This window comes from Naegleria fowleri (assembly GCF_008403515.1).
Source record: "Naegleria fowleri strain ATCC 30894 chromosome Unknown tig37, whole genome shotgun sequence".
NCBI lineage: Eukaryota > Heterolobosea > Eutetramitea > Acrasida > Naegleriidae > Naegleria > Naegleria fowleri.
The window spans coordinates 562349-589930 of record NW_025407969.1 but is presented as its reverse complement, the minus strand read 5'-3'; the positions used below and the strand labels follow the sequence as shown (position 1 = coordinate 589930).

General features: G+C 37.4%; 15 protein-coding genes across 15 annotated transcripts; 8 read left to right on the top strand and 7 right to left on the bottom strand.

Moving 5' to 3' along the window:
- Positions 1 to 51: 51 nt before the first annotated feature.
- FDP41_004575 (uncharacterized protein) lies at positions 52 to 2817 on the bottom strand (the record flags this gene model as incomplete). The annotated part of the gene is made up of 2 exons (XM_044708004.1): positions 52 to 674; positions 729 to 2817. The coding sequence occupies 2 exons, from the start codon at positions 2815 to 2817 to the stop codon at positions 52 to 54; spliced, it is 2712 nt and encodes a 903-aa protein (XP_044561389.1).
- A 900-nt stretch (positions 2818 to 3717) lies between these two features.
- On the top strand, positions 3718 to 4071 carry FDP41_004574 (uncharacterized protein; the record flags this gene model as incomplete). Its single annotated transcript, XM_044708003.1, has 1 exon — positions 3718 to 4071. The coding sequence occupies one exon, from the start codon at positions 3718 to 3720 to the stop codon at positions 4069 to 4071; it is 354 nt and encodes a 117-aa protein (XP_044561388.1).
- Positions 4072 to 4391: 320 nt separating this feature from the next.
- FDP41_004573 (uncharacterized protein) lies at positions 4392 to 4940 on the top strand (the record flags this gene model as incomplete). Its single annotated transcript, XM_044708002.1, has 2 exons — positions 4392 to 4463; positions 4611 to 4940. 2 exons carry the CDS (start codon positions 4392 to 4394, stop codon positions 4938 to 4940), a joined length of 402 nt encoding a protein of 133 aa, XP_044561387.1.
- Positions 4941 to 5077: 137 nt separating this feature from the next.
- Positions 5078 to 6385, bottom strand: FDP41_004572 (uncharacterized protein; the record flags this gene model as incomplete). The annotated part of the gene is made up of 3 exons (XM_044708001.1): positions 5078 to 5891; positions 6030 to 6111; positions 6274 to 6385. 3 exons carry the CDS (start codon positions 6383 to 6385, stop codon positions 5078 to 5080), a joined length of 1008 nt encoding a protein of 335 aa, XP_044561386.1.
- A 161-nt stretch (positions 6386 to 6546) lies between these two features.
- On the bottom strand, positions 6547 to 7530 carry FDP41_004571 (uncharacterized protein; the record flags this gene model as incomplete). The annotated part of the gene is made up of 1 exon (XM_044708000.1): positions 6547 to 7530. One exon carries the CDS (start codon positions 7528 to 7530, stop codon positions 6547 to 6549), a length of 984 nt encoding a protein of 327 aa, XP_044561385.1.
- Positions 7531 to 7673: 143 nt separating this feature from the next.
- FDP41_004570 (uncharacterized protein) lies at positions 7674 to 9777 on the bottom strand (the record flags this gene model as incomplete). The annotated part of the gene is made up of 3 exons (XM_044707999.1): positions 7674 to 8971; positions 9026 to 9087; positions 9149 to 9777. The coding sequence occupies 3 exons, from the start codon at positions 9775 to 9777 to the stop codon at positions 7674 to 7676; spliced, it is 1989 nt and encodes a 662-aa protein (XP_044561384.1).
- Positions 9778 to 10379: 602 nt separating this feature from the next.
- On the top strand, positions 10380 to 12449 carry FDP41_004569 (uncharacterized protein; the record flags this gene model as incomplete). Its single annotated transcript, XM_044707997.1, has 1 exon — positions 10380 to 12449. The coding sequence occupies one exon, from the start codon at positions 10380 to 10382 to the stop codon at positions 12447 to 12449; it is 2070 nt and encodes a 689-aa protein (XP_044561383.1).
- Positions 12450 to 12456: 7 nt separating this feature from the next.
- FDP41_004568 (uncharacterized protein) lies at positions 12457 to 14862 on the bottom strand (the record flags this gene model as incomplete). The annotated part of the gene is made up of 1 exon (XM_044707996.1): positions 12457 to 14862. One exon carries the CDS (start codon positions 14860 to 14862, stop codon positions 12457 to 12459), a length of 2406 nt encoding a protein of 801 aa, XP_044561382.1.
- Positions 14863 to 15043: 181 nt separating this feature from the next.
- On the top strand, positions 15044 to 16634 carry FDP41_004567 (uncharacterized protein; the record flags this gene model as incomplete). The annotated part of the gene is made up of 2 exons (XM_044707995.1): positions 15044 to 16148; positions 16249 to 16634. The coding sequence occupies 2 exons, from the start codon at positions 15044 to 15046 to the stop codon at positions 16632 to 16634; spliced, it is 1491 nt and encodes a 496-aa protein (XP_044561381.1).
- Positions 16635 to 16744: 110 nt separating this feature from the next.
- Positions 16745 to 16993, top strand: FDP41_004566 (uncharacterized protein; the record flags this gene model as incomplete). Its single annotated transcript, XM_044707994.1, has 1 exon — positions 16745 to 16993. The coding sequence occupies one exon, from the start codon at positions 16745 to 16747 to the stop codon at positions 16991 to 16993; it is 249 nt and encodes an 82-aa protein (XP_044561380.1).
- A 963-nt stretch (positions 16994 to 17956) lies between these two features.
- Positions 17957 to 18736, bottom strand: FDP41_004565 (uncharacterized protein; the record flags this gene model as incomplete). The annotated part of the gene is made up of 1 exon (XM_044707993.1): positions 17957 to 18736. One exon carries the CDS (start codon positions 18734 to 18736, stop codon positions 17957 to 17959), a length of 780 nt encoding a protein of 259 aa, XP_044561379.1.
- Positions 18737 to 19163: 427 nt separating this feature from the next.
- FDP41_004564 (uncharacterized protein) lies at positions 19164 to 20546 on the top strand (the record flags this gene model as incomplete). The annotated part of the gene is made up of 1 exon (XM_044707992.1): positions 19164 to 20546. One exon carries the CDS (start codon positions 19164 to 19166, stop codon positions 20544 to 20546), a length of 1383 nt encoding a protein of 460 aa, XP_044561378.1.
- A 1655-nt stretch (positions 20547 to 22201) lies between these two features.
- On the top strand, positions 22202 to 23194 carry FDP41_004563 (uncharacterized protein; the record flags this gene model as incomplete). Its single annotated transcript, XM_044707991.1, has 1 exon — positions 22202 to 23194. One exon carries the CDS (start codon positions 22202 to 22204, stop codon positions 23192 to 23194), a length of 993 nt encoding a protein of 330 aa, XP_044561377.1.
- Positions 23195 to 23310: 116 nt separating this feature from the next.
- On the top strand, positions 23311 to 25671 carry FDP41_004562 (uncharacterized protein; the record flags this gene model as incomplete). The annotated part of the gene is made up of 8 exons (XM_044707990.1): positions 23311 to 23468; positions 23622 to 23902; positions 23994 to 24261; positions 24402 to 24556; positions 24696 to 24895; positions 24998 to 25031; positions 25107 to 25179; positions 25263 to 25671. 8 exons carry the CDS (start codon positions 23311 to 23313, stop codon positions 25669 to 25671), a joined length of 1578 nt encoding a protein of 525 aa, XP_044561376.1.
- Positions 25672 to 26194: 523 nt separating this feature from the next.
- Positions 26195 to 27565, bottom strand: FDP41_004561 (uncharacterized protein; the record flags this gene model as incomplete). Its single annotated transcript, XM_044707989.1, has 1 exon — positions 26195 to 27565. One exon carries the CDS (start codon positions 27563 to 27565, stop codon positions 26195 to 26197), a length of 1371 nt encoding a protein of 456 aa, XP_044561375.1.
- Positions 27566 to 27582: the final 17 nt, after the last annotated feature.

The following is a 27582-nucleotide window of genomic DNA, read 5'->3' as shown; positions in this document are numbered from 1 at the left end:
GCAAGTTGCACGCTCTCATGTCTACAATTACAACATGAACGAATTGCACATTTATTCTTTGAGATTCCTTGAGGAATTACGTTTTTGCAGTTTCGATTTCAGTTTGGAAAAGAAGCCACCCTGGTTGCCATTGTTGTTGATATTGGAAGAAAAAGACGGCGATGGAGAGAGTGTCATGGTCTCTGAGGATGAGGAACCACTCTTTGAGGGTGAACTGATGTTGATTGAGGGCAAAGAATTTTCAGAAGTTAAAGCTGGGACAAGGGATTTCCAGGTCAATTCAGTTTCACACAGTAACTGATGGAACATATGACAGGAGAAATTGTTTTCGACTTCTTTGGCAGCTATTTCTATGGCTGTTCTTCCTTTTGCATCTTTTGAGGTGAACAACTGTGCGAGAGCATGAGGACATGACATAGAAAAAGTCTTCTTTAACCATTCAAAAAGCCAACAAAGTCCATTATATACAACAAATGTTTCTTCAGACCTGTAAGTACAAACTTGAAGTGAGATTTGAGTAGCTAGTTGAAGAATGTTCATGGAATTGATCTTTTCTGGCTCAAACACCATATCCTCAAATTGTTTCCTTGTCCTTCCAACACACATTTCCAATTTTCTGGAAATGTAGTCACAAATTACTTTCGTTGAGTCAATATCATTAATGGCAACAGATTCTAACATCAAATGTATTGGTTAGGTGTTTGCAACAATCATTAAGAAATACATACCAAGTAAAATATTTCTTCCAAAACTATTCTTACATGTGACAGCTTTCTCGAGTAAATCATTGCCAAACCATTCAGGAGCCTTTTCCAAGAACTCTTTTAGTGTGGCGGCATGACTACCAAGAGTATTTGAATCTCTAACAATTTTGTTTGATTTTACATTGGTGTTTTTTGGTGGTGAGTTTGGATTCCCTGGAACTGAGACTGTCATTTGTTTGTTAGTACCTGTTGGTCTGAAATCGTGAAGCGCTTTAAACAATGCCACCTCGTCTCTCTGATTCTTTTTCAAAATAATTTTTGGATTCTTCTTTGCGAGATATTCACTTGTTACAATATCATGTTCTCTTAGAGCTGTGTGAAGAAGTGATTCACCTAATGATACGCTTCCAATCACGTCAAATTTTGCTCCAAATAGTTGCAACAAATCACACAATTCGAAATCTTTTTTCTTCAGAGCAAGGACAATAGGCAAATTTCCAAATCGATCCCTGGTAAAATTGATTTGACTTTGAACAGCAGGTTGGCTACAAAGAAAAACACATGCTTCATGAGCTCCATATTGAACTGCATACAGAAGTGGTGAGGCTGACATGCTATCCAGTGTTGTCCATAAACTCTTTTGTCTGCTAATGCAATCTTGAGAATGGGTGTGAACGTTCGTGAGACTGGTTTGATCTTCTTGATATTGGATTGAGGTAAAAGGATGAATGGTGCTACAAGTCAAGGTATTTGTCTCGTCGCTTATCAAACTTGTTTGTGATGAAAAGCTTGCCTTTGCAGAGTTACAAGTTACAATATCATGAAACTCTGTTGGAATAGAATGGCTATCAATGTTGACTGCAAGAGACAGCCTTGGAGGAGATGAAGATATAATTTGAATTCTTACATCGTTATCATTCATTGTTGGGGAATTTGTCGTTGATATGCTGATGCTTGGTGACGCTTGAGATTCAAAAGTTGGGGCCGTTCGATGTTCTGAAGAACCAGTTTGACAATTTTCGTCACAACAACAATCTTTGAGCCAACCTAACACCTCTACGCTATTGAACCTAGCAGCTAAATGGCACAATGTACAAAATGAGTATTGAGGCCATAGCATTTCATTGAGAACACATTCCACCACGTGAGGTCCAAACAATTCCTCTGGAACCGTTTCAGCATTCATTGATGCAAATGAATCGCATGAGTGTAAGGAAGGTGTAGGGGAGTTATAACACTTGTTATGAGGACTTGGAGAAGATGGAGACCGACTTTCTTCAAAATAAGTAGGGGAACTTGGTCTTGATCCATAGTCACATGAAAAGGAAATGGGTGGATTTGAACTCTTGGTTTTCAATTCGTTGTTTTTGATCATTTGAGTCAATCGGTCAATGAGGTCTTTTCCATCAATATTTCCACTCGAAGAAAGAAGCGGACTTGTGGAGACATTCTCAAAAGATGTATATGTGGCCACTTGAAAGGGTGAGTTGGGTGACCTAGGTGTCACTGCTTCAAACAAATCGGGAGGTAATGCAAATGAATGATCTGTAAAGGAGCTTGATCCAGTTTCAAAACAGGGCGATGGCGACCGTTCAGCAATATGACTTCCAACCTTCAACGCATTTGAATCTCCCAATAAACATTTTGAAAGACTGACCAGAGTTTTAGAAACTCTTCGATGAGGACCATTACCTCCTGAGACGGACAATGACGTTTGAGAGGGAGTTTTTGTAAGAGGGGGTGAGGTACTAAGGAATATTCGCTCTTCACAACGTTGTGGTGATGAATATGCAATCGTGGATTGAGCGACTGTTTGTGCTTTGTGATCGTTGAGGAGTAGCAAATGACGATGAGATTGGTCCATTTCTTCTTCCGTCTTCTTTTTGGGATCTTGTTTCTCTACGCGATGGTCCTTCTCATCCTCATACTCTGAAAATACAATAGAGATGAAGGAGGGTTGAAAAGAAGCAGCAACATCATCCACGATGGAAGAAACGCATGAAGAAGAGTCATCGGAATCATCCGACAATAATTGGAGGACAACCTTTTCTTGAGAGGAGCTTTGCAGTAGTTTATCATCACTGATGGATTGAGAAGTCGCTGAGTTGACCATCTTTGAACTCTTTCTCTTCTTCTGAAATAATCAAATAATAATTGAAGTGATGATGATGATGAAAGTGTTGATGATTCGGAAGAGAGAAAGAGTTGTGGCTCATGCAAACAACTAGAAACAACAACAGAGTCTTGTTTTTTAGATCTTAAATCACCACTTGTTGCAGCACCTGTATTGAATGTAGAGGCTTGTATTTCTTGAAAGAGTAAAACTAAGATAGATCTCTCTCTCCTAAATACATCCTCCTACCTGCCGTAGAGGGGTTGTTGTTGTTGTGATGAGGATGAATTTGAGAGAGAAGGGGGCGAACAATGATTCTCTGTTGGAGGAGAGAGATATCAAAAGCGAGACTCAAGCTTGAAAAGGAGTAAATCATTCCTTCACCATTCAGGCGCAACAATGAGAAGTCTCATACTACTATCGTTGTTGTTATTGTTGTTGATTTGCTCTCTCCATTCATACTAATAGTCAGTATTCTCAAAGGAAAAGCCGAAAACAAAGTAACGCATAACGATCGTGGGGAGAGATTTCAAGACCCATCATCAATGAGAGTGTGTCGGAAGACTCCATCTCTGTCATGAGGAGTCGGGTCGGTCCATGGATCCTCTACAATTAATTAAATTCCAATCCAAAGAGCATATGCTTGACGTTCTTTAACAAGATTCGCTGAGGAAGAGTGCAGATTTGTTCAATCTTTCATGATGAAGAGAATAAGAGTTGTTCTTTTCAAGGAGCCGTTACAAAATTAATCTTGAAAAATTATATAACGGAAAAGAGTGGCGCCTGTCCGTTGTAAAAAATTAAATCGATTTTTGAGAAGAAAAACATCAAAAAAAAACGCCTGTGAAGCTTTGAACGCTCCCGCTAAGTCCACCATTCGTCATCATCTTGATCATCAAAATGCCTGCTGCTAAGAAAGATAAGAAGGAAGAAAACGAAGAAGAAACCACACCAAGCACCGAGAAATCCACAAAAGGTGTGAAGAAACAAAAGAAGACCAAGAAGCCTACTGATCCAAACAAGAGAATTGCCAAAGAATATTGCGATATTGATGAGAAAAACGTTCTCTCTGGACCAAGAAGAAGAACCAACGTCAATTACAAGGAAACGATCCAAAAGGGAGCCAAAGGTGAGAAGGAATCCAAACCAGTCCAAAGAGAGAGTGCCAACACGTATGAATCAAGACAAAAAAACGTTGCAAATATCACTAAGAAGAAGAAAGGATCAAAGAAGAAACAAGAAGAGAACAAGTAATCTCACACAATTGTACAGCTCATTATCTAGATTGAATACTCACATGTATCATACTTTTTGATCTATTTCAGGTTACCATCATCACCATCACTAGATTTAATAATTATAATATTTAACAGTTGATACAGAAATATTTCTTGATGATGATTGTGCCCTCAATTTAATTCATTAAATAATTTCTTCCGCCTCTTTTCACACACAACGAACTCGTGATGTCGTCTTGATCCAACATTGAAATGTCATCCTTTGACAAGCATCCCATATTAGTCCTGTCGTTATGCATATGAAACCGTTCAAAAAAACGATATATTCATCATCAGATGCCAACTCTAAAACTAACCCTCGTGGAAGGCAAGAATTTACCAATTGCCGACCTGAAGAGCAGCGATCCAGTAAGTATTCTTTAATTCTGAGGTGCTCACTAACAACGAGCTTTCCTTTAAAACATGATTATGCATAAACGACAATTAAACGCTTCACACACGCCATCGACATTGCACTCTTATTATTTCACATCAACATCTCAACAACAATCGTAGTATGTGAAAATGAAAACCGAAAGATCAGAAGTAAAATCAGCTATCATCAAACAAAATCATCTTCATCCTGTGTGGAACGAAACCTTTGTGTTCGAAATCGACAACCCAAAGCTGAGTTCGATGGAATTGAAAGTTTTTGACTGGGATAGGCTTTCCGCGGACGATGAAATTGGACAATATAAAATTCTTTCCTTCGCCAATTTTAAGAAAGGTGTGGAAAATGACTTGTGGCTGAACTTGACCTTGCCATCCTGTTCAAAATTGTCAGATCCTTCACAACCTTCTCAGCTGCATGTGAAAACCATTCCTCTTGATTTTGGAAAAGAATAATGAATTTAAGTTTGTTTCATGATCAATAATTTGTTTATTGTTGTTATACATTAAGTGTTTCAAAATTGTACTTCTCATTAGAAACCTAGCCCTATTCAAGTACATTTTCCTTAAAGTGAAGATTTAGTAATTATTACTTAGAAAAAGTCATCCTCTTTCTTTTGACTAGCAATCGCAAGATCTCTCTCCAATCTTTCAATGGCTGCTTTTTTAGCTTGTACTTCTTCAGAAAGAGCTTGTTCCTTCTTTTTAATGTTTTCATTTTCATCCTTGAATTTAGACAATTCATTTTCCTTCTTTTCCAATTCTTGTCGAATATCTTCTTCTTTCTTTCTTAAAAATTCCAATTCCAATTTAGTCTTTTCTGCTGAAGCAGCAATTTCTTGTTCCTTGGCTCTCAATAATTGTTTCAAATTTTCAATTTCCTTCTCCTTTTCTCCAATGTTTTCCTGTTGCGAATTTGTGTTGTTCTTTGTTGGCGTCTCCACAGTGTTTTTAGTGCTTCGTTTTACACGAGTCAAAACAGTTGATGTTTGTTCTTGAATATCATTCTCAGAACCTCTTTTTGCCTTCTTTCCATGCCATGTATTGAATAAACAGGATCCCCAATAATGAAACTTGTATGAATATAATTGCTTCTTTGCATCAATAGCAATTTGATACAATTTAGGATTTTCAGAAATCAATTCCAATGCCAAATCAAAGGCTTGATTGAAAAGACGTTCATCAGCAGACAAATTCTTTACTTCTTTCAATGCTGATGCAGTTGCTACAGTAAATAGATCATTCTCTCCGACTTTATCGCTCACATTCTTTTCTCCAATACATTCATAGAGATAAGATTGATATTCAAGATGTTCTTTCATTGCTAAAGAAAGTTGGTAGGCTAATTGATGAGGCTTGTCATCCTTGATACAAATTTCTTCGTTTTTGAGAGTGTAGCCTGGAGAACTGTTGATAAAGAGAAATGAAAAACATCCATTGGTGGATAGGACGACATTCAGACATGTAGAGGAATACAATTTGTATGTAGTGGTGAGGAATGAATGAACGAAGATTCCACGTTCTCTGAGAACGACGACAACTTACCATGCCATTACTGCACGAATGCTACATTTTGAATTAGGAGGACAAGGAACGCAAATTTTGGAAACAAAGGAACCTTGATCCTCTATGGATGATCATGATCGTCATCATTGAAAAGTTTCAAGTCATCGGAATGATCAGAAATGAGAGAGTTCACGGACAATTTCAATCATTGAATCATTCATAACATATTGAAACATCTCCGTATTCAGCACCAATGATTTTTGGAGCAATAACGATCACCTACCTCTACAATAGGGCTTGTACATGAGAACCAAGCACAGCACTCCCACAAGATTGAGCAAATAGACGCTTTTCGAGGCAACCAGCACTCGGAGGGCCGAGAAGGAATTCAGCATTTTTTTTTGTTTTTAAAATTGTGGTTGCGATCGCGTCATGTGACAACTTTCACAAAAATTGGAATTGACTTGAGATACACATTTATCGTCTCGGTACGTGATTGGATTTTATATTTTACAACGCATGAGAAAAAGAGGGACGTTTGACTCGCAAAGCTCTTCTAGAATAGGAATGAGAGAGCAGCTTCTACATTGTTGTTGGAGGCAATTAAAGCAGCTGAACTTTGTTCTTTCGAGAAACCCATTTCCATTAACGTTTGAACGAGTTGTGGATCAGCTTCTGTCACCTCAAATGTTGTGCTCGTTGTAGTGGTACTGTTGGAGGTCGTTGCAGTAAAGTCATACAAACCAACGATACTTCGTAAATAATTCAATCGTTCCTTAACAATTTGAACATCTTGAGAAGAAAGATATGGATATATACATCTCTGTGCATGATCTGAAATGGTCATGATCTGCTGAAACATTTTGTTGGAATCGACAGCTCCTCCTTTCCCAAATACATTGGCAGTATTGACATTGAAACTATCGTCCAACATTAAATTGATCTCCGATACAAAATCTCCCCATTCGCCTGGATCTTTTGGTTTTCCTTGTGCCCTGAAACTCAATGCTCCTCCATTATCAATCCGATAGACTGAAAATGTTCGTGGTGAAAGCGCTTGTTGTTGTTGCTCGACAATTAATATGTTGGAATCGTCCACACCAATGACATCGCGATTTGCAAAGAGACAATCTAACACAAAAAAGTGACCCATTTCTCTTCTTACTTGATCACATTCTTGTTCGGAACGTTGTTTTTGAAAGTTTGCCCACGTGATGCCGTTGTTGATGAATTCTGACAAGACAACAATATCGTTGTGATCATCATCGGCCAATGATTCAATTCCTTCAAGGGATGAAACCATCTTTCCTTTCACGTAGAGTTTTACTTGCGGAACAAGGCAACCCATCTTGTAATAACACAAATTCACTCGATACTCATTCACAACGTGTCTCTTGTTGAAACCTTTCTTCATGACATATTCTTGATTGGTGGTTAGATCTTTCACTTTTTGTGGGTGAGAGCTTCCTCCGAGTTGTTCCGTAATGGTCAGCTGTGAGAGATCACTGGGAAATGCAATAGAATTAGGTCCGTAATCCATGGTCCTGTGTGGGTTCTGCTGGTAATGAGAAGTGGGTTCAATTTTTTGTGAGCAAGTTCCTTTTCGTTCTTGATCGTCTAAAGTGCTCTTTCCAATTCTCACTCTTCAATTATATTCTCCTTCTTGCATTCCTTATTATGGATTCACCAGCACTGACTCGATAAAAGTCTTTGATGGACAGCTCGCAAAAAGGCCTCTCTCAACTCTGTGGATGAATCTCGAGAAAGATCATCACTCGAACAACTTTTGGGAAGTGTTTGTAATGGAGATGTTTCAAAAGAACTAGAATAGATTCGATTGGCCGCATATTGATCACAGGTTAGGTTGCTGGTTGTTGGAGGTGAAACTTGTGGCTTGTTTTTAAGAATTACAGCCTGTCTACAAATATCAAATTGAATCACCATCTCTCGAATCATGAGAAACACAAATGATTTGTCATCAATTGTAAATAATGATCCCACGTTATTCTTACTTCCATTGGATTGGGGAGAGGTGTTCAGGGGAGGAGGGGATCTGTTTGCTGTATCCATCATGAGAGATTGAACTAAATAGCTTAAAATTGTAATTTGATAATTTTCTCCAGCATAATTGGCAAATTCCAAAATAAACTGTTTGATATTGCTAATGAGAACGAGGACATTTCGTTTAAGCTCATCTTCTTCATCGTCATTCCCAGGAGAATGCTCACTAATGGCAGAAAAAACATTGTAGAGAGTGGTTGATCTTGATTTTTTCGTTAGCTGTGAAGAGCTATTGCTGTGATTGACGCTGCGGCTCTTGTTATCAAGACTTTCATGATAAGAACATAACCAACTGCCAATAGATATTAGAATGAAAAATATACTGGATTTTGATTCCAAAGATACTCCTTCAATAAATAAAAACTCAGATCCAATTTGACTCATTTGACTCTGTACAACTTCCAAGCATTTGTCCGGTTTGAATTGAAATAATTGTACAATTGCTTGGAATAATATTTCAATTTTTGGTATATCTTCCTTGTAGAAATCTAACAGTTCGAATATCGTTTCAATAAATTCACGATCTGCTGCTTCAAAATATGTGGTATTCAAAATTCCTCTTGATATACTAATCACCGCTTCGAATGCTTTCACTATTGGATGTTTGATAAGTTCTTCACTTGTAATTCTCTCCTTTTCATCATAACTTGTCATCAATTTGATTATTTTTTGAAGACTCTTTAGAGGTAGTTCTGAAATTAATTTTTCGAGGCAAGTACAATCCCTGCTCTTGTTGTAAATTCTATTTTGGAACTCACATGAATTTAATCTACATAACAATTCTAAAGCTGTCACTCCTAAGCTGTATACATCAACAGAGAATGAATAAGAGAGACGGTTAATTTCTGGAGCTGCGTAAATTGGAGATCCACAAAATGTTTTCAATGTTTCAGTTTTATCCTTTACCAATGAGCTTAAACCTGTCGAATAGGTTGATATTGCTTTGTTCAATTCAGAACTAAAGAAATACGTACCAAAATCACACAATTTTACCACGGTTCGACCATTTTCATGTGGAGCATGTAATAGTATGTTGCTGGATTTGGGTGTGCATAAAACATGATGTCACATTGCGCGTCAACATTGTCCATACTTACTGAGGCTTGATATCTCTGTGAACTACATTCATCTTGTGGCAATATCCAATGCCATGAATGGCCTGAACGATCCAGTCAAGCATTTGTAAAAGGTCAGCAGTTATGTGTCGATTTCGTTTGATGAAGTCTCCAATAGAGCCGTTGTTACAATATTCCATCACAATGGCAACCATGGGATCTTCTGAGGTGTGTACTTCCTTGTTAATCTCAAAATATTCATAGAATTTCAAGATGTTGTCATGTTGAAGATTTTTCATAGCCCCAACTTCCGAAAGAATAAGTCTCCAATCTGCTTCATTCCTGGCATAACAACACTTGATGGAGAATGTCTTTTCTGTCGCTAGGGTTGCTGATGTAGTTGAACTTTGGCTTGTGTTGTGAACTTTCTTTTCACACTTGTACACTTGGCTATAGGTGCCTTTTCCGATTAGTTTATCAACTCGGTAACTCTCAATAACGGAGCCGGATTTCAATAATTGATCCTTACAATCGATCATTTGTCCGGGCTCAACCGCTTCATCATCATATTCCTCGTCTGCCATGATACACTTGGCAGGATTATATTCGTTACTCGTAGAGGTAGCAATTTTAACTGCCAAGCTTGCAGGTCTGTTTGCACTATTTCCCATCGCGAGAAGAGAGAGCTATCTTAAAATTGATCAGTCGTACGATTTGTTGATTGATGTTTGGGGTGAGAATAAACTGTATTGAAATTCAATGATCTTGCAGCAATGATGATGTTGATACAATTAGTAGGCAACAATTATTGATCTAAACTTCGGAGCAAACTCCTCAAATATGATATATAACAATAATAACTTTTGTAATATATTTACAGATGATAGATGAGGTGATGGTTACTTCTCAAGGATTCTTCAAGAAAGTGAGAGGTTGCAAGTGTATCGTTGTTGTTGTTGTTGATGGTGTTGATGGCAAACTTCAACCAACAACACTTTGTTCGGTTTTTTTGTGTTGGACCGCTTTGAAGTATGCGATCGTACAAAGGGGCAGGAAAAATTTTGTGCCATTCTTCTTCATTGTGACTGTGGACACCCTCTCGTGAGTAATGATCCATTGGATGGTATTTGTTGTTGCATTGGAAAGTCTTTCAAATCTCGACATGGTGGTTCTTTGGTTCTTTGCGTACGCAAATGCATCATTTGGAATACTTTTCGAAGAAGGGCCGTGAGAACGCCACGTGGATAACAAAGCCAAAAAAAATTAAAAAAATATGGCCTTCTCAACGTTGATTCATCCCCAAAGAGGTCGTCTGTTTGGATCATCATCATCATGGTTACCCTTCGGCTCAGGGTTGTTGGTAGCATCTCTAGCATGTTTGTTTGTGTGTTGTTGTATGATCACTAGTACGGAGGGATTCCTTCCAGGTATACCTGAAAATTACTACAATATGGGGGATCCGGTTAAAATCAAAACGAGAAAGTTGTCTAGTACTCATGATTTGGCCTTTGATTTCTACTCTGTTCCATATTGTAAACCAAAGGAAATTAAGAATAGTGTTGAGAATTTAGGAGAATATTTAATGGGAGATCGTATTCATAATTCCGTTTATTCTGTTGAATTTATGAAAGATATTACCTGTAAACGATTGACCTCCATTGAATGTAAAGAATCCGATGGCCCATCATGTGTAAACACCGAATGCCCAACAAAACTCACTCCTGATGATATCAAGAATTTGAAAGAAAAGATTGATGAGGATTATTTGGCTCAATTGGTGGTCGATCAGCTTCCATTTGCCAACTTGCAAGGATACACTGCTTGCGGAAATCCACCTCCATCAGTAGAAGAAATCAAGAGCCAGAAAAAGCTCACCAAATATTCTCGTCCTGATGGTTTTCCAGTTGGTTGCAAGGAAAAAATCTCTTCTGTTGACGGAGCTGACAAGTACAATTATTACTTGAACAATCACTTGACATTTGTATTGTATTATCATACCAGAAAGAATGGAAGAAAAGTCATTGTTGGTGCTGAGGTTTATCCAACAAGTGTGGAACACACTGCAGATTCATGTAAGGATGGAAAGGGATTACCTAGTGGCAACGACATTGACAGATTGGTCATTGATGACAAATTGACAAAGGTCGAATATTCATATTCAGTAATTTGGAAGGAAGGTTTAATTGCATGGGGATCTAGATTTGATGCATACATTAACACTGAAGATAATCCTGATGACTATCGTATTCACTGGTTCTCGATCATCAACTCTTTGCTTATTGTTTTCTTCCTGACCGGTATGGTCGGTATGATTATGCTTCGAATCCTCAGAAAAGATATCACCTTATACAACGAGAGAGATGAAGAAGATCCAGGTGATGAAACTGGTTGGAAACTTGTTCATGGAGATGTATTCCGTACGCCAAAGAATTCAACTCTTCTTGCACTTGCAGCTGGTGCTGGTATTCAAGTGTTAGGATGCTTGATTGTTGCTCTCTTCTTCTCTTTAATTGGATTTATTTCTCCTGAGAGTAGAGGATCTCTTCCAACTGCTATTATGGTTTTGTTTGCATTTATGGGAATTGTAAATGGTTATGTCACTTTGAGACTTTACAAGATGTTCCAAGGAAAAGCATGGAAAACAGTTTCACTTCTTGCTGCTTTTGCCTTCCCTGCCATTCCATTGTCTCTTTTCACATTTATCAACTTCTTGGTTTGGGTTTCTGTTCATTCAACATCTGCTCTTCCATTCCTCTCATTACTCGAAATATTTGGTTTATGGCTTGCTATTTCTGTTCCTCTTGTTGTTATCGGTGGTTTCTTTGGATTTAGAGCAAAGGAAATTGAAGTACCAGTCAAGACCTTACAAATTCCAAGACAAATTCCAGTCCAACCTATCTATATGCATCCTGTTATTGCAGTTTTGATGGGAGGTGTTTTACCATTTGGTAGCGTTTTCATTCAATCCTACTTTATTTTAAGTTCTATTTGGTTGCACCAATATTACTATCTGTTTGGATTTTTGTTTGTAGTTTTCCTCATTTTGATTGCCACCTCTGCAGAAATTAGTGTTGTATTTGTTTACTTCCAATTATGCAATGAGGATTACCGTTGGTGGTGGAGATCATTCTTATGCAGCGGAAGCTCTGCCTTGTATCTATTTATCTATTCTGCATTCTACTACTTCACCTCGCTTGAGATTGATACATTCATGATGGCCCTATTCTACTTTGGATATTCATCGATTTTGTGCTATTTCTTCTTTGTTTTGACAGGAGCAGTTGGTTTCTTTACTTCATTGTGGTTTGTCAAGACCATTTACGGTAGTATCAAGGTCGACTAAATTATTATTATTTTTTGTTTCTAATAAAAACATGTTTGCATTTCTTACATTTCACAACATATTGAGAGTTCGAGTGTTCTGTGAATTCACAAAACGTGCTGTCACACTTTTCACAGTTCAATCGTGAGGATTTTGGAAGTGCCTGCACAAGATGATTGGTTTTGTTTTTAACAACGTTTGCGAATGAGGCATAATTCTGCCCTGAAATTGTGTTTTCTGTTTTTGTTTTCTTGTTTGGTGGTTCATATGAATGGACTACTGATAATGAGACGGATGTTGTTGGCATCACACCCACAGTAGCGGTTGTTGAGGGAGTTGCAGAGCTGGCGGTGTTAGAACTGGTTGTTGTAGTTGGAGAAGAGAATGAAGCAGCATTCGGTGCTGTCATTGCTGTTGATGGAGTGCGAGGAGATTGTTGTTGACGATGTGGAATGGAAGGGTTGACCGAAGACTGAGCTCCATCAACAAATATCATGGTGTTGCCATTTTCGTAATGTATCACAGATGACGACGGCACTGATGAAGATATTTCATGTCGTTTTCTATGAACTTGTTTCAATTCTTGAATTTGTATCAATAATTGATCAATGGTCTGTTTCTGTTGTTCATTCTCCTGTGTCAACTCTTCATACTTCAATGAAGAAATTAATTGTTGTGAAACACTATTCAAAATGGAAGAAAATGGAAAGAGAGATTGAAGAAAAGGGTGTGACAATGCTTGTAAAGGTGTCATTCTTTTTACAGGATCGTATTCGAGCAATCCAACCAAAAAAGATGCCAAGTCATTTTCTACATTCTTTTTCAATCTCAAATATTTGCAAATTTTGTGTTGTTTTTTTGCATAATTAAATGGTTGAAGTGTCTTGTCAAAATGTTGTTGTTGTTTCAATAAATTAGAGGATGAATAAATAGAGTATGGTACAGGTCCTAGAATAGAGACCATTCGTTCAAAGAGTTCTTCAGGTGAGGAACAGTTAAATGCAGGATTTCCTGTGTAACATTCAATGAGTATGCATCCAACCGACCAAACATCAATTTGAAAGTCGAATGAGTTCAATCCTAGTAATATCTCAGGGGCTCTGTAGAGTAATGTTTGAATTTGATGTCCCTTGTTGGATTCTATTAATTGTTTATCACAAAAATCCAGAGCATTTCCAAAGTCAGAAATTCTTAGAGAGTTCTTAGATTCATTTCCCATTAATATATTTTCAGGTTTAAGGTCAGCATGGATAATGCTGTGATCTCGCATAAATGCTAACCCTGTAATTAGTTGCACCGCTAGCTTTTTCAGAGTGGTTATTGGCATGGTATAGGGCTGATATCGTTGAATGTACATGAGTAAATTTTCTCCTAAAAGTTCAAAAACTAAACAAAAATGTCCATAGAAAAAGAATGTCAAGTATAAATTAGATATCGATTTTGAAGAACCTAGTTGTTGCATTTTGTAGTAGTGTAATGATTCTTGAATTCCAATCTCGTTTGCTTTTTGGTTCATTACTTTGATTGCAACTTTTCTGTTTGGAATGAATACATCTTCGCAAAGAACAACTTTCGAAAATCGACCTTCGCCCAGTAATGACACAAATTTAAATCTTCGAAATAACAGAGGCCACATCCGAACGTGTTTGTGTTGTGGCAAAAGAATGGAGCCTTCCAAGTCATTGTCCGTAAAATAACCAATTGGAAAATCTGTTGGAATGCTCGAACTGGAATGCGCATTCGATATCCGACGATTATCATATAATGAATGACTTGCCGCATAATTAATTTTTTGATGAATATTTGTGGTGACAGACCTGTAGCCCACTGTGACCATTTGTAAAAGGCTATAAGGTCTCTGTTTTGTAACTGGATTCAATAATACTTTAGGAATATCTAAAGAAGTAGGTAAAACGTTTGAACTTTTTCCACTCGAAAATTGTGACGACATGAATGCGCTTTTAACAGTTGGCTTAAACGCAGAGTTGCTTGCTGAATTGCTGTAGCGTCCACCGCCGCTTGTTGAAGGCGATACTCCAACACTACTACTCCTTGAAACATAACCAAGCATCGGTTGATTGTTCTGTTCATAAATAATTGTTGGTTGACGTTGTTGATATGCATTTCCTCTAGATGTATATCCGCTACTACTTGCATAAATTGGTGTTTGATTCCCAATAATTGAAAAACTCGGCTCGGAATTCATTATGCCGACCATTAAACTCTCATCATGTGCATGATGCCGTTGTTGTTGTTGTTGTTGATGAACCTCCTGCCGAATCAGTACTTGCTGAGGATCCTCCTCCTCATGATGCATCACCACCATCCCTGCTTCTCCTCTCCTTGATAATATCATCCTCCGATCATGATGACGAGAGGAAGAAGAAGAACTCGCAACGAGAGGATGAAAAGAAGCTTCAGAAGGCTTTAACATTTTTTCGGTTTGGAAATTTTCAATCGCTTTCAATGAATAACATCATTCATCAGGAGATGGTGAACGCGAGTTGTTTCAAAAAGGAACGTTTTGTGGACACTCGATGTTCTTCTGAACTATTGGAACAAATTTGTATTCATCATCATCCAATAAATCATCCAATAGGAAAGAACAAGAAAAAATGTTTGAATATTCTTCTTCGTCTTCTCCTTCCCGAATAATATTAACTCTTGATGCTGCTCTTCAAACCTTCTCCCTTTTTTCGGAAAGCACTTACCATGTGATGATGATTGAAAAGAACAATTGTCGTGGTAGTGGTGATAGTGGTGGTGAAAATCATGATCCGAACGCTTGTTTTCATCGCTCACTCACCAATCTCAATCATCTTTCATCATCATCGTTATTGCCCATTTCAAAAACAACACATTCATCATCACCACCCCTACAAATATGGTCTCATCATATAGAGAGAATTGTATTATTATTAAAACATTTATTTCCGAAGCAATTCATCACTACTTCTCATACGAGCTTAAAGTCGACGAATTTTGCAAGAACCAAGATGATACAAACGGAAGAATATTATTGCAAGAACCAGTCTGACTGTAATGATGGAATGAGTTCAGTTAGACCTTCTTGTATTCATTTACTACTCGTAGGAAATACAGGAGATATGAGTGCATGCTCAGATTTGTCTATTTGTAATGCTATTAAGGATTACTCTCATAATTTTGAGAAGTATTCAAGATGTATCATCAATGTACATAATGATTTGTTTCACTTTTTATATTTTGTAAAGAGTGTAGAGAAGGTGTATGGAGAGAAACGGTGGATGGATCTCACCTATAATATGATTTGTAATTACGACTATCAAAAAACGAAAGAATTAATGAATTTTTTCAATGGAAAAAACAATGAAAATAGTGTGAAATGGATGAAAGAAAATTCTGTGATTCCGTTGAATATTATTTACTGGAGTGGACATGGAGAGGACACATTGGGTCTTTCTTTTCAATTTTGTCAGTATATGAGCTTTGAAGAATTCTTATCAATATTTGAGAGCAAGCGTTCTGGTAGCTCTATAATTCCACATTTATTTGTGATGGAATGCTGTTTTTCAAACGAAAAAGTAATTAATAATTTTGTTCAAAAGCACAACAATCACTTCGAATATTTATTTTTGTGCAGTTCTTTAGAAAAATCTGGTGGATGGATTTGTGACGGCGTGGACAGCAATGGAATAATGACCAATTTCCTGACAGATCCAGTTTCTTCCTATTTTAAGGGTAAGTGATATTGCAAGAGATTGGTATCTCATTTATCCTCTCCGATACAACACCACTACCACCATTGATATTCATCATGTAAATTTCATTGGATTTGCAGTGAAACACAAGATATTCTTCGATTTGGGAAATAATTCTTCAGAATATTTTCCTTATTTCAATGCTGTGTTGAAACGAAAATTTTACTCAATTATTGACAATTTTCTCACAGAGGCATTCCAGTTGGTATATCCCGTGGACTTTATTAATTTTATTGGATCTCAACTTCCATTTCTCCTTTCTAGCACCATACGATTATTATTTAAGCATTTTATTTTGTTGAATTATTATGTAGATCAATTGTATCAACGACAAACTCCGTTCTCTTACCCACCACTATCGAAACATGCATTGCGAGGCTCAAAGGTTGTGACTTTATTTTCTCAAATGGAAGAACGTATCGACTCTCTCGTCATGGACATATTGAAATCTGACATTGAGGAATAGTGCAAGTTATTGAGCAGAATTCCGCATCAATTACCTAAAATGTGAACAGAACCACAAAACTATTGTCTTAACGGTTTAAGAAAAAAAAACCATTCCATCATCACTAAATCATGTCCAACCTTGAAGACATACTTGATCGCCCCTATAAGATTGAAGAGGGTGATTTGAATTCATTAAGTCAGTGGATGGCACAGAAAAAAGAATTGGAAGAGCAAGTGAAAACTCTTGAAATGAAACTTGTAAATCAAAACACTGAACACATGCAACAATGTCAAACTTTGATCAAACATCTCTCTGAACAAGGATCTGCCATCAAGGATTTACAGGATCAACTTGCGCAAACAAATGGAACAGATTAATTAAATTGAAAGCAGAACTTGAGGAGAAACAACAACAGATGAATGAGTACAAGCTTGAAAATGAAAGTTTACAATTGGAGATCAATCGTGAGAGACAAACGTTGCAAGATTCAAATGTTGATTCATTCATTCAACGTCTCAAAGATGAGATTGAGAGGAGTCTTCAAAAGTCGACCAATCATGACTTTGGTGTTCCTTTAGATGTTGAACTCAAAAGAAAAATTGACAAATTAGAAACAGAATTGAAGGAATGTGAACAAGAGTTAACTTGTACAGTTCACTTGTTCATCTCTTAAACACGAGTTGGCATACAAAGATCAAATTGTTGAATGCGAGAACCTAAAAATCGACATCCCTCGTCGTGCCCGAATGTCCATCCAAAGACGTATTGAAAATTCCCTGGCTAGTCTTGCTATGTGTAGAATGTCCATAACAAATGGTGAAGAATCATTATTCTGTATTATTATTTGCCTTGCTTGCTGTTTTTTTGATTCTTAATCAGCCATTAAGGACATCTTTGTAATAAAATGAGCTTGTAGCAGCGCAAGAGACAAGTTTCATCTCTTTAACACAAGTACACACAAGTCAAATCTCAATTAATTGCATACAGAAATCAATATCTTGAATTAATAATTGTTGAATCTCACACATTAAGAACCTTTTAATCAACATCCGTCTTTTTATCCGTCTGTCCATCAGTGACGTAAAGTAAACAAATTGTGGAGAATGAAAGAGTTTTAATTTCTGCAATTAATCCATCAAAAGAAAATTATTTTCGTGTTGATCTGTTTTGATTCTTAATCGGCCATTAAGGGATATCTTGGGAATAAAAGGAGCTAGGCTCTTGAAACTTGCGTAATGGATTAATGATTGAAAAGTTCATCCCAAAAGGGAAATAATGAAAGTGATAATTCAGTGATGTCATCACCTTTACTGGTTTGTTCATAAAGTAGTCAAAATTATTTAGTTCAACTTGTGGACATTTTCATGATCCTTCATGGCATCTAAAGCAGAAAAATCGTTCTTTTCCATGCAAAGTAACAAAGTTTCCCACCATTTGAACAGGAATCGTCTACAAATCAATTTAAACCATGGAGTAATTTCAATTTCTTTCTTTTGCTCATTTAAGACATCCAACATGTGCAATAATTCATCAGAATTGACAAATTTCACAGCACGAACTTCATTCAAATTCATGGATTTCAAATATTCGTCAAATTGAGCATCCTCCTTCTCAGTTAACACATAAAACAAACAATAGTCAACTTCATGTTCTCCCCATTGTGAGTCTTGTGGATTTCCGCTTGGGGCCTTATACAAAATTCTAGTCAAATAAATAAAACGATTTAGATCAATGCTTGATTGTGGAATTCCAAGCTCGTGTTCCAATTTTCTACGAGCAGCTGTACGAACACCGGATTGATTCTTTCCTTCACGCTCCGAATCAAGATTATAAAGAGGATGAGAGCAGCAAGTGTTCGTCCAATAGTCTGGGAAAGTAATCTTTTCCGAGGCACGTTGTTGAAGCAATAATTGTCCCTTGGAATTGAACAAAAACACAGAAAATGCTCTGTGAAGGCAAGGGACATCATCATCTCCAACTTTTGAGTCAATATTAGACCAAATATGACAATGTTTCTTTGAAGCTCGTCCCTTCTCTTGGTCTTGTTCCGTAACAAGGATACAATCTTCGGACTCCATAAAAAGCAATTGTTGTTGGTCTAGGGATGAAGTGGTAGCCATTCTTTTCAACAGTGTTGTTGTTCAATAATGATTAAAAGTGAGGTAGGGGGTGGGTTGGGATTTCAAAAACAAGAGGAGGTAAAAGAACGACAGTCCACCAATTCACGAATTTTTTTTCAGCAGAATGTTGAAACGACCTACCTCGGAGTGCGCGTGTGGAACGAACAAGAAAATGACTCCGACGGATTCAACTCAGAGAACCCACTCACGGCCATCCATGATGAACATTGAGAGCTTTTGAATTCATTCCTTCTCTTCCCATCAGGATGAGAGAATTTTTTAAACCCATTCTTCTTGATGGGGTTGTTCCGAATCCACCAATAATTGGTCGATGGGGATGGTGATGAACGAAAGAGTTTCATATGATTATGAAAGGTGCTGCGGTGTTGTTGTGGTGATGATGAAAATTTTTGTTGAACGGAAAAAAATGACCACAACAGGCTCCTCGAAATCATCCCTTCCTCCTCAAGTGGAGGATATGAGGACTCGTGTTCGGGTTGGAAAATATGCTCCAACACAAACAACAACATTTGCCTATCACTCCAGTTTTGCAAATTTAAATTATGATAATAGTTTTTCTCTTGAGGATTTTCAGAACAATTTGCAAATTAATGTTTTGAGAAGGGATGAAAATGATTTGGTTTTTGAGATGATTGGTGTTGATGCTCCTATTGCAAATGCTTTCCGTAGAATTATGCTTTCTGAAGTTCCCTCAATGGCTATTGAAAAGATTGTATATATAACGAATACATCAATTATTCAGGATGAAGTCTTAGCTCATAGAATTGGTCTTGTTCCGATTCGAGCAGATCCAGACTTTTTCTACTTTGCAAGGGATATTAACCAAAATGAAGACATCAGTGCATTTGCTCCTCCACAAAAACCAAAACACAACACTCACCATCGCTCAAATGATGATGATGATGAAGATATCCAACCACCTACTCCAACTATGGCTACTTATGCTCCTTCCCTCGCCAACAAATCTACTCCTTTCTGGCAACCTCCTGAAGAATTATTGGATAATGAATATATTTTATTTGAACTAAATGTCACTTGTGAAAAGACACTCGTTCCAAACCCACACAACAACAATAAGCTGGAATACAAGCATGCAAAAGTATATTCTGGAGATTTAAAGTGGATTCCAATAGGTAATCAAGCTGAATATTTCAACGGTGAAAATGCTATTAGGCCTGTTTTTGATGACATTTTACTGGCCAAGTTAAATCCAGGTCAATCCATTCATGTTCAATGTTACTGTGTAAAAGGTATTGGAAGAAGTCATGCCAAGTGGCAACCAGTTGCAACTGCTTCATATCGTCTATTACCAGAAATTACCTTCAAAGGAGAACCCATAACAGATATTGAACAAGCCAAAGAATTGGTTCAAAAGTGCCCAATGAATGTTTTTGATATTGAGGAAAATCCTCAAACAGAATTTGACTCTAAAGTTCGTGTGGCGCGTCCAATGAATTGCACCATGTGTAGAGAATGTATTCGTGAAGATGACTGGGACAAGAGAGTTCAATTATCTAAGGTTAAGGATCATTTCATTTTCTCGATCGAAAGTGTTGGTTCTATTCCAGGAGGACCTGCAGAGATTTTCAGACGAGCTTTAAAGATTTTCTGGCAAAAGTGTGAAGCTCACTTGCTCAATATTCGAAAAAATCCAATTGGGACACGACAGCAAACTTCATCTTCGTCAACAACATCGATGCAAGATGAAGACAATGATGTGGAAATGACATCAGAACAACAACAGTCAAAGAAGAAGAAGGACAAGAAAAAGAAGAAAGTGTTGCAATAATAGAAATTGTATGACAATAAACAATTCCGAGTTGAACTTTCAAATTTTGACAATTCCAACACGACAAGGGATTTGAAATACACTAGAGTGATTGGTAATGCGAAACTACTTGCGAGTTGTTATTTATTATTGTTCTGTACGATTGGTATAGTGAACGCGAATGGGAGAAAGTCTTGAGGGTGAAAAGATTATGAAAAGGAAATAAGCACAATGATGGTACAACATGGAGAGAGTAATAGAGAGAGAGAAAACAACCACACACAACACAGTGACTTCAAAGCAATTGCCTCTCTCTCTCTTCACTCCTTCTCACAAATGACATCAACACTGCCATGTGGTGATGTTCCAATAAATTTTGTTAATAATAATAATAATAATAACTATATATATAAATTATTGTTGTTGTTATTACGATATGGCGTGATGTGTGTACTACTATTGGATTTGTATATTTCCACAACTTTGAATTTACAACAACAACAACAACAAGAATTACATGATGGTACAACAACCGCCATCCTTTGGTGGATTCCAGTATGGATTGGTTGGGTCTCCCATCACGAGCATATCCTTCGACTTGTGATCATTGCAATAATCAATTAGAGTTCGACATGCTTCAGAAATTGGGATGGCCTTTCGACAACTTTCTAAACTTTCTCTTAAACGTTGATTTTCTGCCAATAATTGTTGCAACACAAAGTCGTTCATACGGTTTGCCATTTTCTAGAAGTGAGAGAGTGAGAGGTTGTTGTTGTTCTTGATCCGTTAATTGTTGGTGATGATGATGATGAAGAAAGAATTGCTGTAGTAATGGAGATAAACGGGTGGTAGCAACTAGAGGGTGAAGGACGAAACGGTTTTTTTTTCTGTGTGCTGGATGACAGAATGACAGGTGCTGCGCTCTCTTTGACAGATGTGTTTTTTAATGGTTGCTTCATCGAGTGAACCAAGTTGCCAATTTAACTCGAGTGGACTCAACCTTCGTTACTTCAAACGAAAATCAATGCTCAAATAGACAGACCAAGACTTTCAAAAGATTGCTGTTGATGGAACACAGTGTTTTCAATGAAATGTCATCACTGGTTGAAATCTGAAGCATTACATTCATTGTGTTTCCCGTTTGATGGAGTAAACGATATCCTGTTTCCAAAAAAAGAAAACCTTCTCTTTCTTAGAATCTCCCAAAGCAGTGTGAGAGTTCCCAAGTACACTTCAAGATGGGCTTCAACAACAGAATATTAAAAACTGTAGATGAGATCAATCTCTTAAACCACTACAGTGTTTCACAAAGTTGGGATCCCAAGATTCCTAACCGACAACCACGGAACAATGAATCCTCTCATTCTTCCTTCTTCAAAATCCCAGCTCGGGATTTTCTTTGGGATTTTCTTTGACTTCAATCAAAAAGGAAAATATTTCGGACCAAGCTTGATTGTGAAAGCAAACAAACAAACATCAACTTCTGAATGTGATCATTCATCATCATTTTGATACCAAGAGCAGCACCATTCCCTCAAGCAGAGATTAATATGGACCTGATCATCGTCGTGGAGACGGATTTGGAGCTTTAAAAAGCACTTTGAAAAAATATTCAAAAAAAATCCTCTTCTTCTTCTTAGTTGATACAACCACACAGACACAACACACGAATCACAATGACCAAGCAAACATTGAAGGTTTTGATTACTGGTGCTGCTGGACAAATCGGATACAGCTTGATTGGTATGGTTGCTAGCGGATTAATGCTCGGTTTTGATCAGCCAATACACCTTCACTTGCTTGAAGTACCACAAGTTTTGGATGCTTTGAAGGGAGTTTGTATGGAACTTACCGATTCAGCTTATCCTTTGCTCCAAAAGGTGGTTGCCACTAGTGATTATCAAGAAGCCTTCAGTGATATTGATATTTGTATCATGGTCGGTGCCATGCCAAGAAAAGAAGGTATGGAGAGAAAGGATTTGTTAGAGAAGAACGCTGCAATTTTCAAGGGACAAGGTGAAGCTTTGGAAAAGTGGGCCAAGAAGACTGTCAAGGTCCTTGTTGTTGGTAACCCAGCCAATACCAATTGTCTCATTGCCAAGACTCATGCACCTTCAATTCCTGCTGAAAACTTCTCTGCTCTCACTCGTTTGGATCATAACAGAGCAAAGGCTCAAGTTGCTGAGCGTCTCGGTATCAACGTTTCTGATGTTCATAATGTCATTATTTGGGGAAATCACTCATCAACTCAATTCCCTGATGTTGCTCATGGTTATGTCACAATTAATGGACAGAAAAAGTCTATTTATGAAGCCATCAATGACGACGCTTGGTTGAAGGGAGATTTCATTTCTACTGTTCAAAAGAGAGGAGCTGCAGTTATTGCTGCAAGAAAGCTTTCTTCTGCTACATCAGCTGCTAAGGCAATCACTGATCACATGCATGATTGGATTTTGGGTACACCTGAGGGTGAATGGGTCAGTATGGCCATCCCTTCTGATGGATCTTATGGCATTCCAGAAGGTGTAATTTTCTCTTTCCCAGTTACTTGCAAGAATGGAACCGTCTCCATTGTTCAAGGTTTGAAGATTGATGATTTTGCCAGAGAAAAGCTCAACATTACTGACAAGGAGTTGAGAGAAGAAAAATCAATGGCTTTGTCAATTTAAAGAATCACACGAGCTTGTGAAAATAAAATTCGCTCATGTTGTACTATCGAGTTTTGCATTGTTTTGAAATACCCGTTTGTCATTAATTTGAACCATCAACATCCTGCATCAAAAAAATGTTAGTAACAACACACTTCCGAATCGGAGTCATCCCTTTGCTTCTACTTGTTTTTGTCTTGAATCACAACACCATGCTGGTTGATTGTTTCATTCGTGTTCACACTCCAACCCAACAATTCATGGATGAGACAAATCGAACTAGAATTTTCCATGGGTAAGAAGAACACTTCTCGAGATTTTTGTCTCACAAAGTGTATCATCATGCTTTCACAATCAATGAATGTTCATCTTTGTTAATCAATGTTTCATATGACCATACAACACATACCATTCCTCATTGTCACATTCACACGTTCATTCCATTCAGTGTCAATGTTGTTTACAAAATTGCTCCCTTTTATCCAGATCTCTACAATTTCAATACCAACACATCACTCACCGATAAGGATTTACAAAATTTAAGAACTTGGGGTTTCAATGTCATTCGATTGTACTTGTCATGGGAAGGAACTGAACCAAAACGAGGTCAATATGATACGAATTATTTAGCAATTTTGAAAGGTATTATACGACAATGTGAAAAGTATGGAATTATGGTCATTTTGGATGTCCATCAAGATGTGATGAGTGATTTATTTTGTGGAGAAGGTAAGATGAGAATGTAAGGAGCCTCATGATTGCAAGATTTCGTTTTAATATTTAATATTTCTCATTCATATTATGTAACATCTTTCAACAGGATTTCCAAGATGGGCAGTTCAATATTCCACTCCCGAATTTCCATATCCATTCAACAATATCCATCTCCGCATCAATCAAACCACACATGCACCCATTGTGAGTGATTGCTTACAACATGCCTTCTTCCAATATTATCTCACAACAGCTGCCTCTAACGCCTTTCAGAATTTTTATGATAACGTTAATGGCGTGCGGGACGCATTTGCTGATTTTTGGAAATATTCAGCAAATTATTTTAAGGATGAACCAAATGTATTGGGATTGGAGTAAGTACGATACGATCCTTTATGAAATGTACTTGATCATGGGAGGATGGACTTTGAATTTTTGTGTTTTTTTTTGGTTTATGATTTATTGTAAACACGTTGACTCAATACCTTTAAAATGCTTTACAAAAAATTGAAAGAATTATTAACGAGCCTTTTGCAGGAGATATTTATGCAGACTTGAGCTTGTTGTTGGATCAGACAGGAAAGGCAGATCGTAAGAATTTACTTCCACTCTATCAGCAAGTCTATCAATCCATTCGTTCAGTGAACAAAAATCATTTAGTGTTTTTTGGTATGTGTGCGTGTGGTTGATCATCATCATCTTGTTGAATGATTATTTTGATTTGCTTAATCATTCTTTTGATCATTGTTTATCATTCATTCATGTTGTACTGTATTTTGGATATGATTCAATTATTTCCAAAATCTAGAACAAGCAGTAACGGATTTGCTTTCATCGGGATTTGATGAGAGTCCTTTGGGAACTCAAGACTTGGACAAACAAGTCTTCTCTTACCACGTGTATTGTTTTGATGTCAATAGTACTGGAGATCCAAATAACAGATTCATCTGCCAAATCGGGGATGATGCTGTTTTGGGAGCAAAGGAATATGATGTTAAAAGATTTAAAGTGAGTTTCAAAATATGATGATCAATCATATTAAGGTCAAAATAATTTCACAAAATTTCAATTCTTTTTCTTGTTGAATGTTATTATTTAACAACAATCTAGACTGGAGGTTTCATGACTGAATTTGGAGCTCTTAGTAAGTAATTTTTGGTTTAAATGGAGAGCAGTGCATAACTTCGTATATTGAATGCTCAAACAATTAATTTGACAGGTAATTTTACTCAAAGTGAACACGAAATTGAGTGGATAACAGGGCTTGCTGACGAGTATTTGAGATCATGGACGTATGTTTTGCTTTTTGTTTGTTAATCTTGCAAAATGTGATGAATGTTTACCATTTGTCTCAATTGATTCATTGGTTGTACAGATATTGGCAATTTAAATATTACAATGATGTGACCACAGCAGCCTCTCCACCAACCATCGAAAGCTTTTATGGACCCAATGGAGAACTTCAATCAAGAAAAGTCAAAGCCCTAAGTAGAACCTATGCACAAGCAATTTGTGGAAACCCGGTAGGAATGACATTTGACCCCTTGTTTTCAGACTTTTATCTCTTATTTACGTATATCAAGTCCCTTAATTGTGATTCCCAACCTACTGTAGTTTATTTCAATCAAGAATTTTACTATCCAAATGGATTTGATGTTCGAGTGATGCCCCAAAACGCTCTTTTTGTGAAACAAAGCGAAATGAATTATTTGCAATTTTTAGTGAGAAGTGAAAATGTTGTGGATGGACAACAAATTGAAATTCGAATCACTAGATCAAATTGAGATTTTTTATGTTCTTCAAATAAACAACCTCCTCTGACCTTGTTCAACAAAAGTTATTGGTTGTCAGAGTGTACTTTCTAATCACTACTCCTTAATGTTTGTCTGCCACTTGCTTTGTCGAAGCTTTTAACCACTCCCACACGGCCAGAACACACTTGCTTCACCTTGCGGATCCACACAGCCCCAGCTTTTTGTGGAAACAATCGACTCACCTCTTCATACCAAGAAGCCAAACAAGAAGGAGATGAAACCGTCATTCGGCTCTTCCTATACACAATAGGTTACACATGAAGGAATTCATCATTGAACAAGCTTGACCTCAACCACCTATTCAATCACGGTGTTCCCTTGCTTCATTTGTTCCAACAACGAATCCCTTCGTTTATGGTTTTCGGATATTTTTATCATTTTAATTGAAAAAAATTCATTTCAGAAACCCTACAAACGAATTTTGAAAGCTGTCTTTGCGGTCATAGAGCCCCTCTCGAGTCAGTAGAAGCCAATAAAACTAGGGAATAATAAGTTACTTGAGTTCAAAATTAACTTTCAAGCCCAAATCCGTTGCGTTGACGACAATGGATGCAATTTTCACAGCCTTCTGAGCAGCGTCCTCGAGATTATCAGCTGGAATGATACGAATTCCGCTCTTGGCAAGGATATCCTTCGCTTGTTGCACATTGGTACCCTGCAAACGAACAACAACTGGAGCTCTCAACTCAGTCTCCTTCACAGCATTAATCAAACCTTGCGCAATAAGGTCACATCTCATAATACCTCCGAAAATATTCACCAAAATTGCTTGAACATGATGATCATCATTGAGAATCTTAAGAGCCTCCACAATTTGGTCCTGAGATGCACCACCACCCACATCCAAAAAGTTAGCTGGGTCTCCACCATATAATTTAATGATATCCATAGTGGCCATGGCCAAACCTGCTCCGTTAACAATACATCCAATATTACCATCAAGACCAATGTAATTCAAATCATATTTTGCAGCACGAACATCTCTAGGATCTTCTTGTGAAATGTCTTTGAGAGCAAAAAGTTCTTTTTGACGGAACGCAGCATTGTCATCAATATTAATTTTAGCATCAGCACAAATCACTTTTCCATCAGCAGTTTCAATTAAAGGATTGATTTCCAGAAGAACTGCATCTGTCTTCATGAACAAATTATAAAGTTTTGTAATTTGGTCGACCGCTTGTTGCATCATGTCATCACGAGAAAAACCTAATTTTTGAGCTAACTCTTCCGCTTGAGACTTTTTCAATCCATCTTTAACACTGATTTGAATGGTGTGAATTTCTTCAGGGCTCTCCTTAGCAACATCTTCAATAGCCATTCCTCCTTGAGTACTTCCGATTAAAACAGGTCCACCCGATTGTCGATCCAGTAAAATGGCGAGATATAATTCTCGACGAGCATAAAGTCTTTCTTGAATATAAACCTTGTTACATGGCTTTCCTTCAGGTCCAGTTTGTTTGGTTACAAGGACTTGACCCAACATTTTAGAAGCATATTCTTCAGCTTCTGCAACGGAAAGTGCTTTTTGGACACCACCTTTGAGACCATTCTTGAATTTTCCTCGTCCTCTTCCACCGGCCAAGACTTGAGCCTTCACAATATAATCCACATTGTAGCCCAATTCAATGCAGGCTTTTTTGACTTCGGTTACATTCGTGATGACTTTACCTCTGGGAACAGCAATATCATATTTTCTGAATAGCTCTTGAGCCTGATATTCGTGGATGTTGAGAAAACGTTTTTGAATACAGTTGGTGAAAGCACTATTCGGATTGGAGAGAAGCAGAGAGGAGAGGCTGGATTTGGTTGTGCTTTTCAAACAACAAGTTCGAAAGAATAACGATGAAGAGGATGATGAGATCATTTTTTACGTGGTGAGGT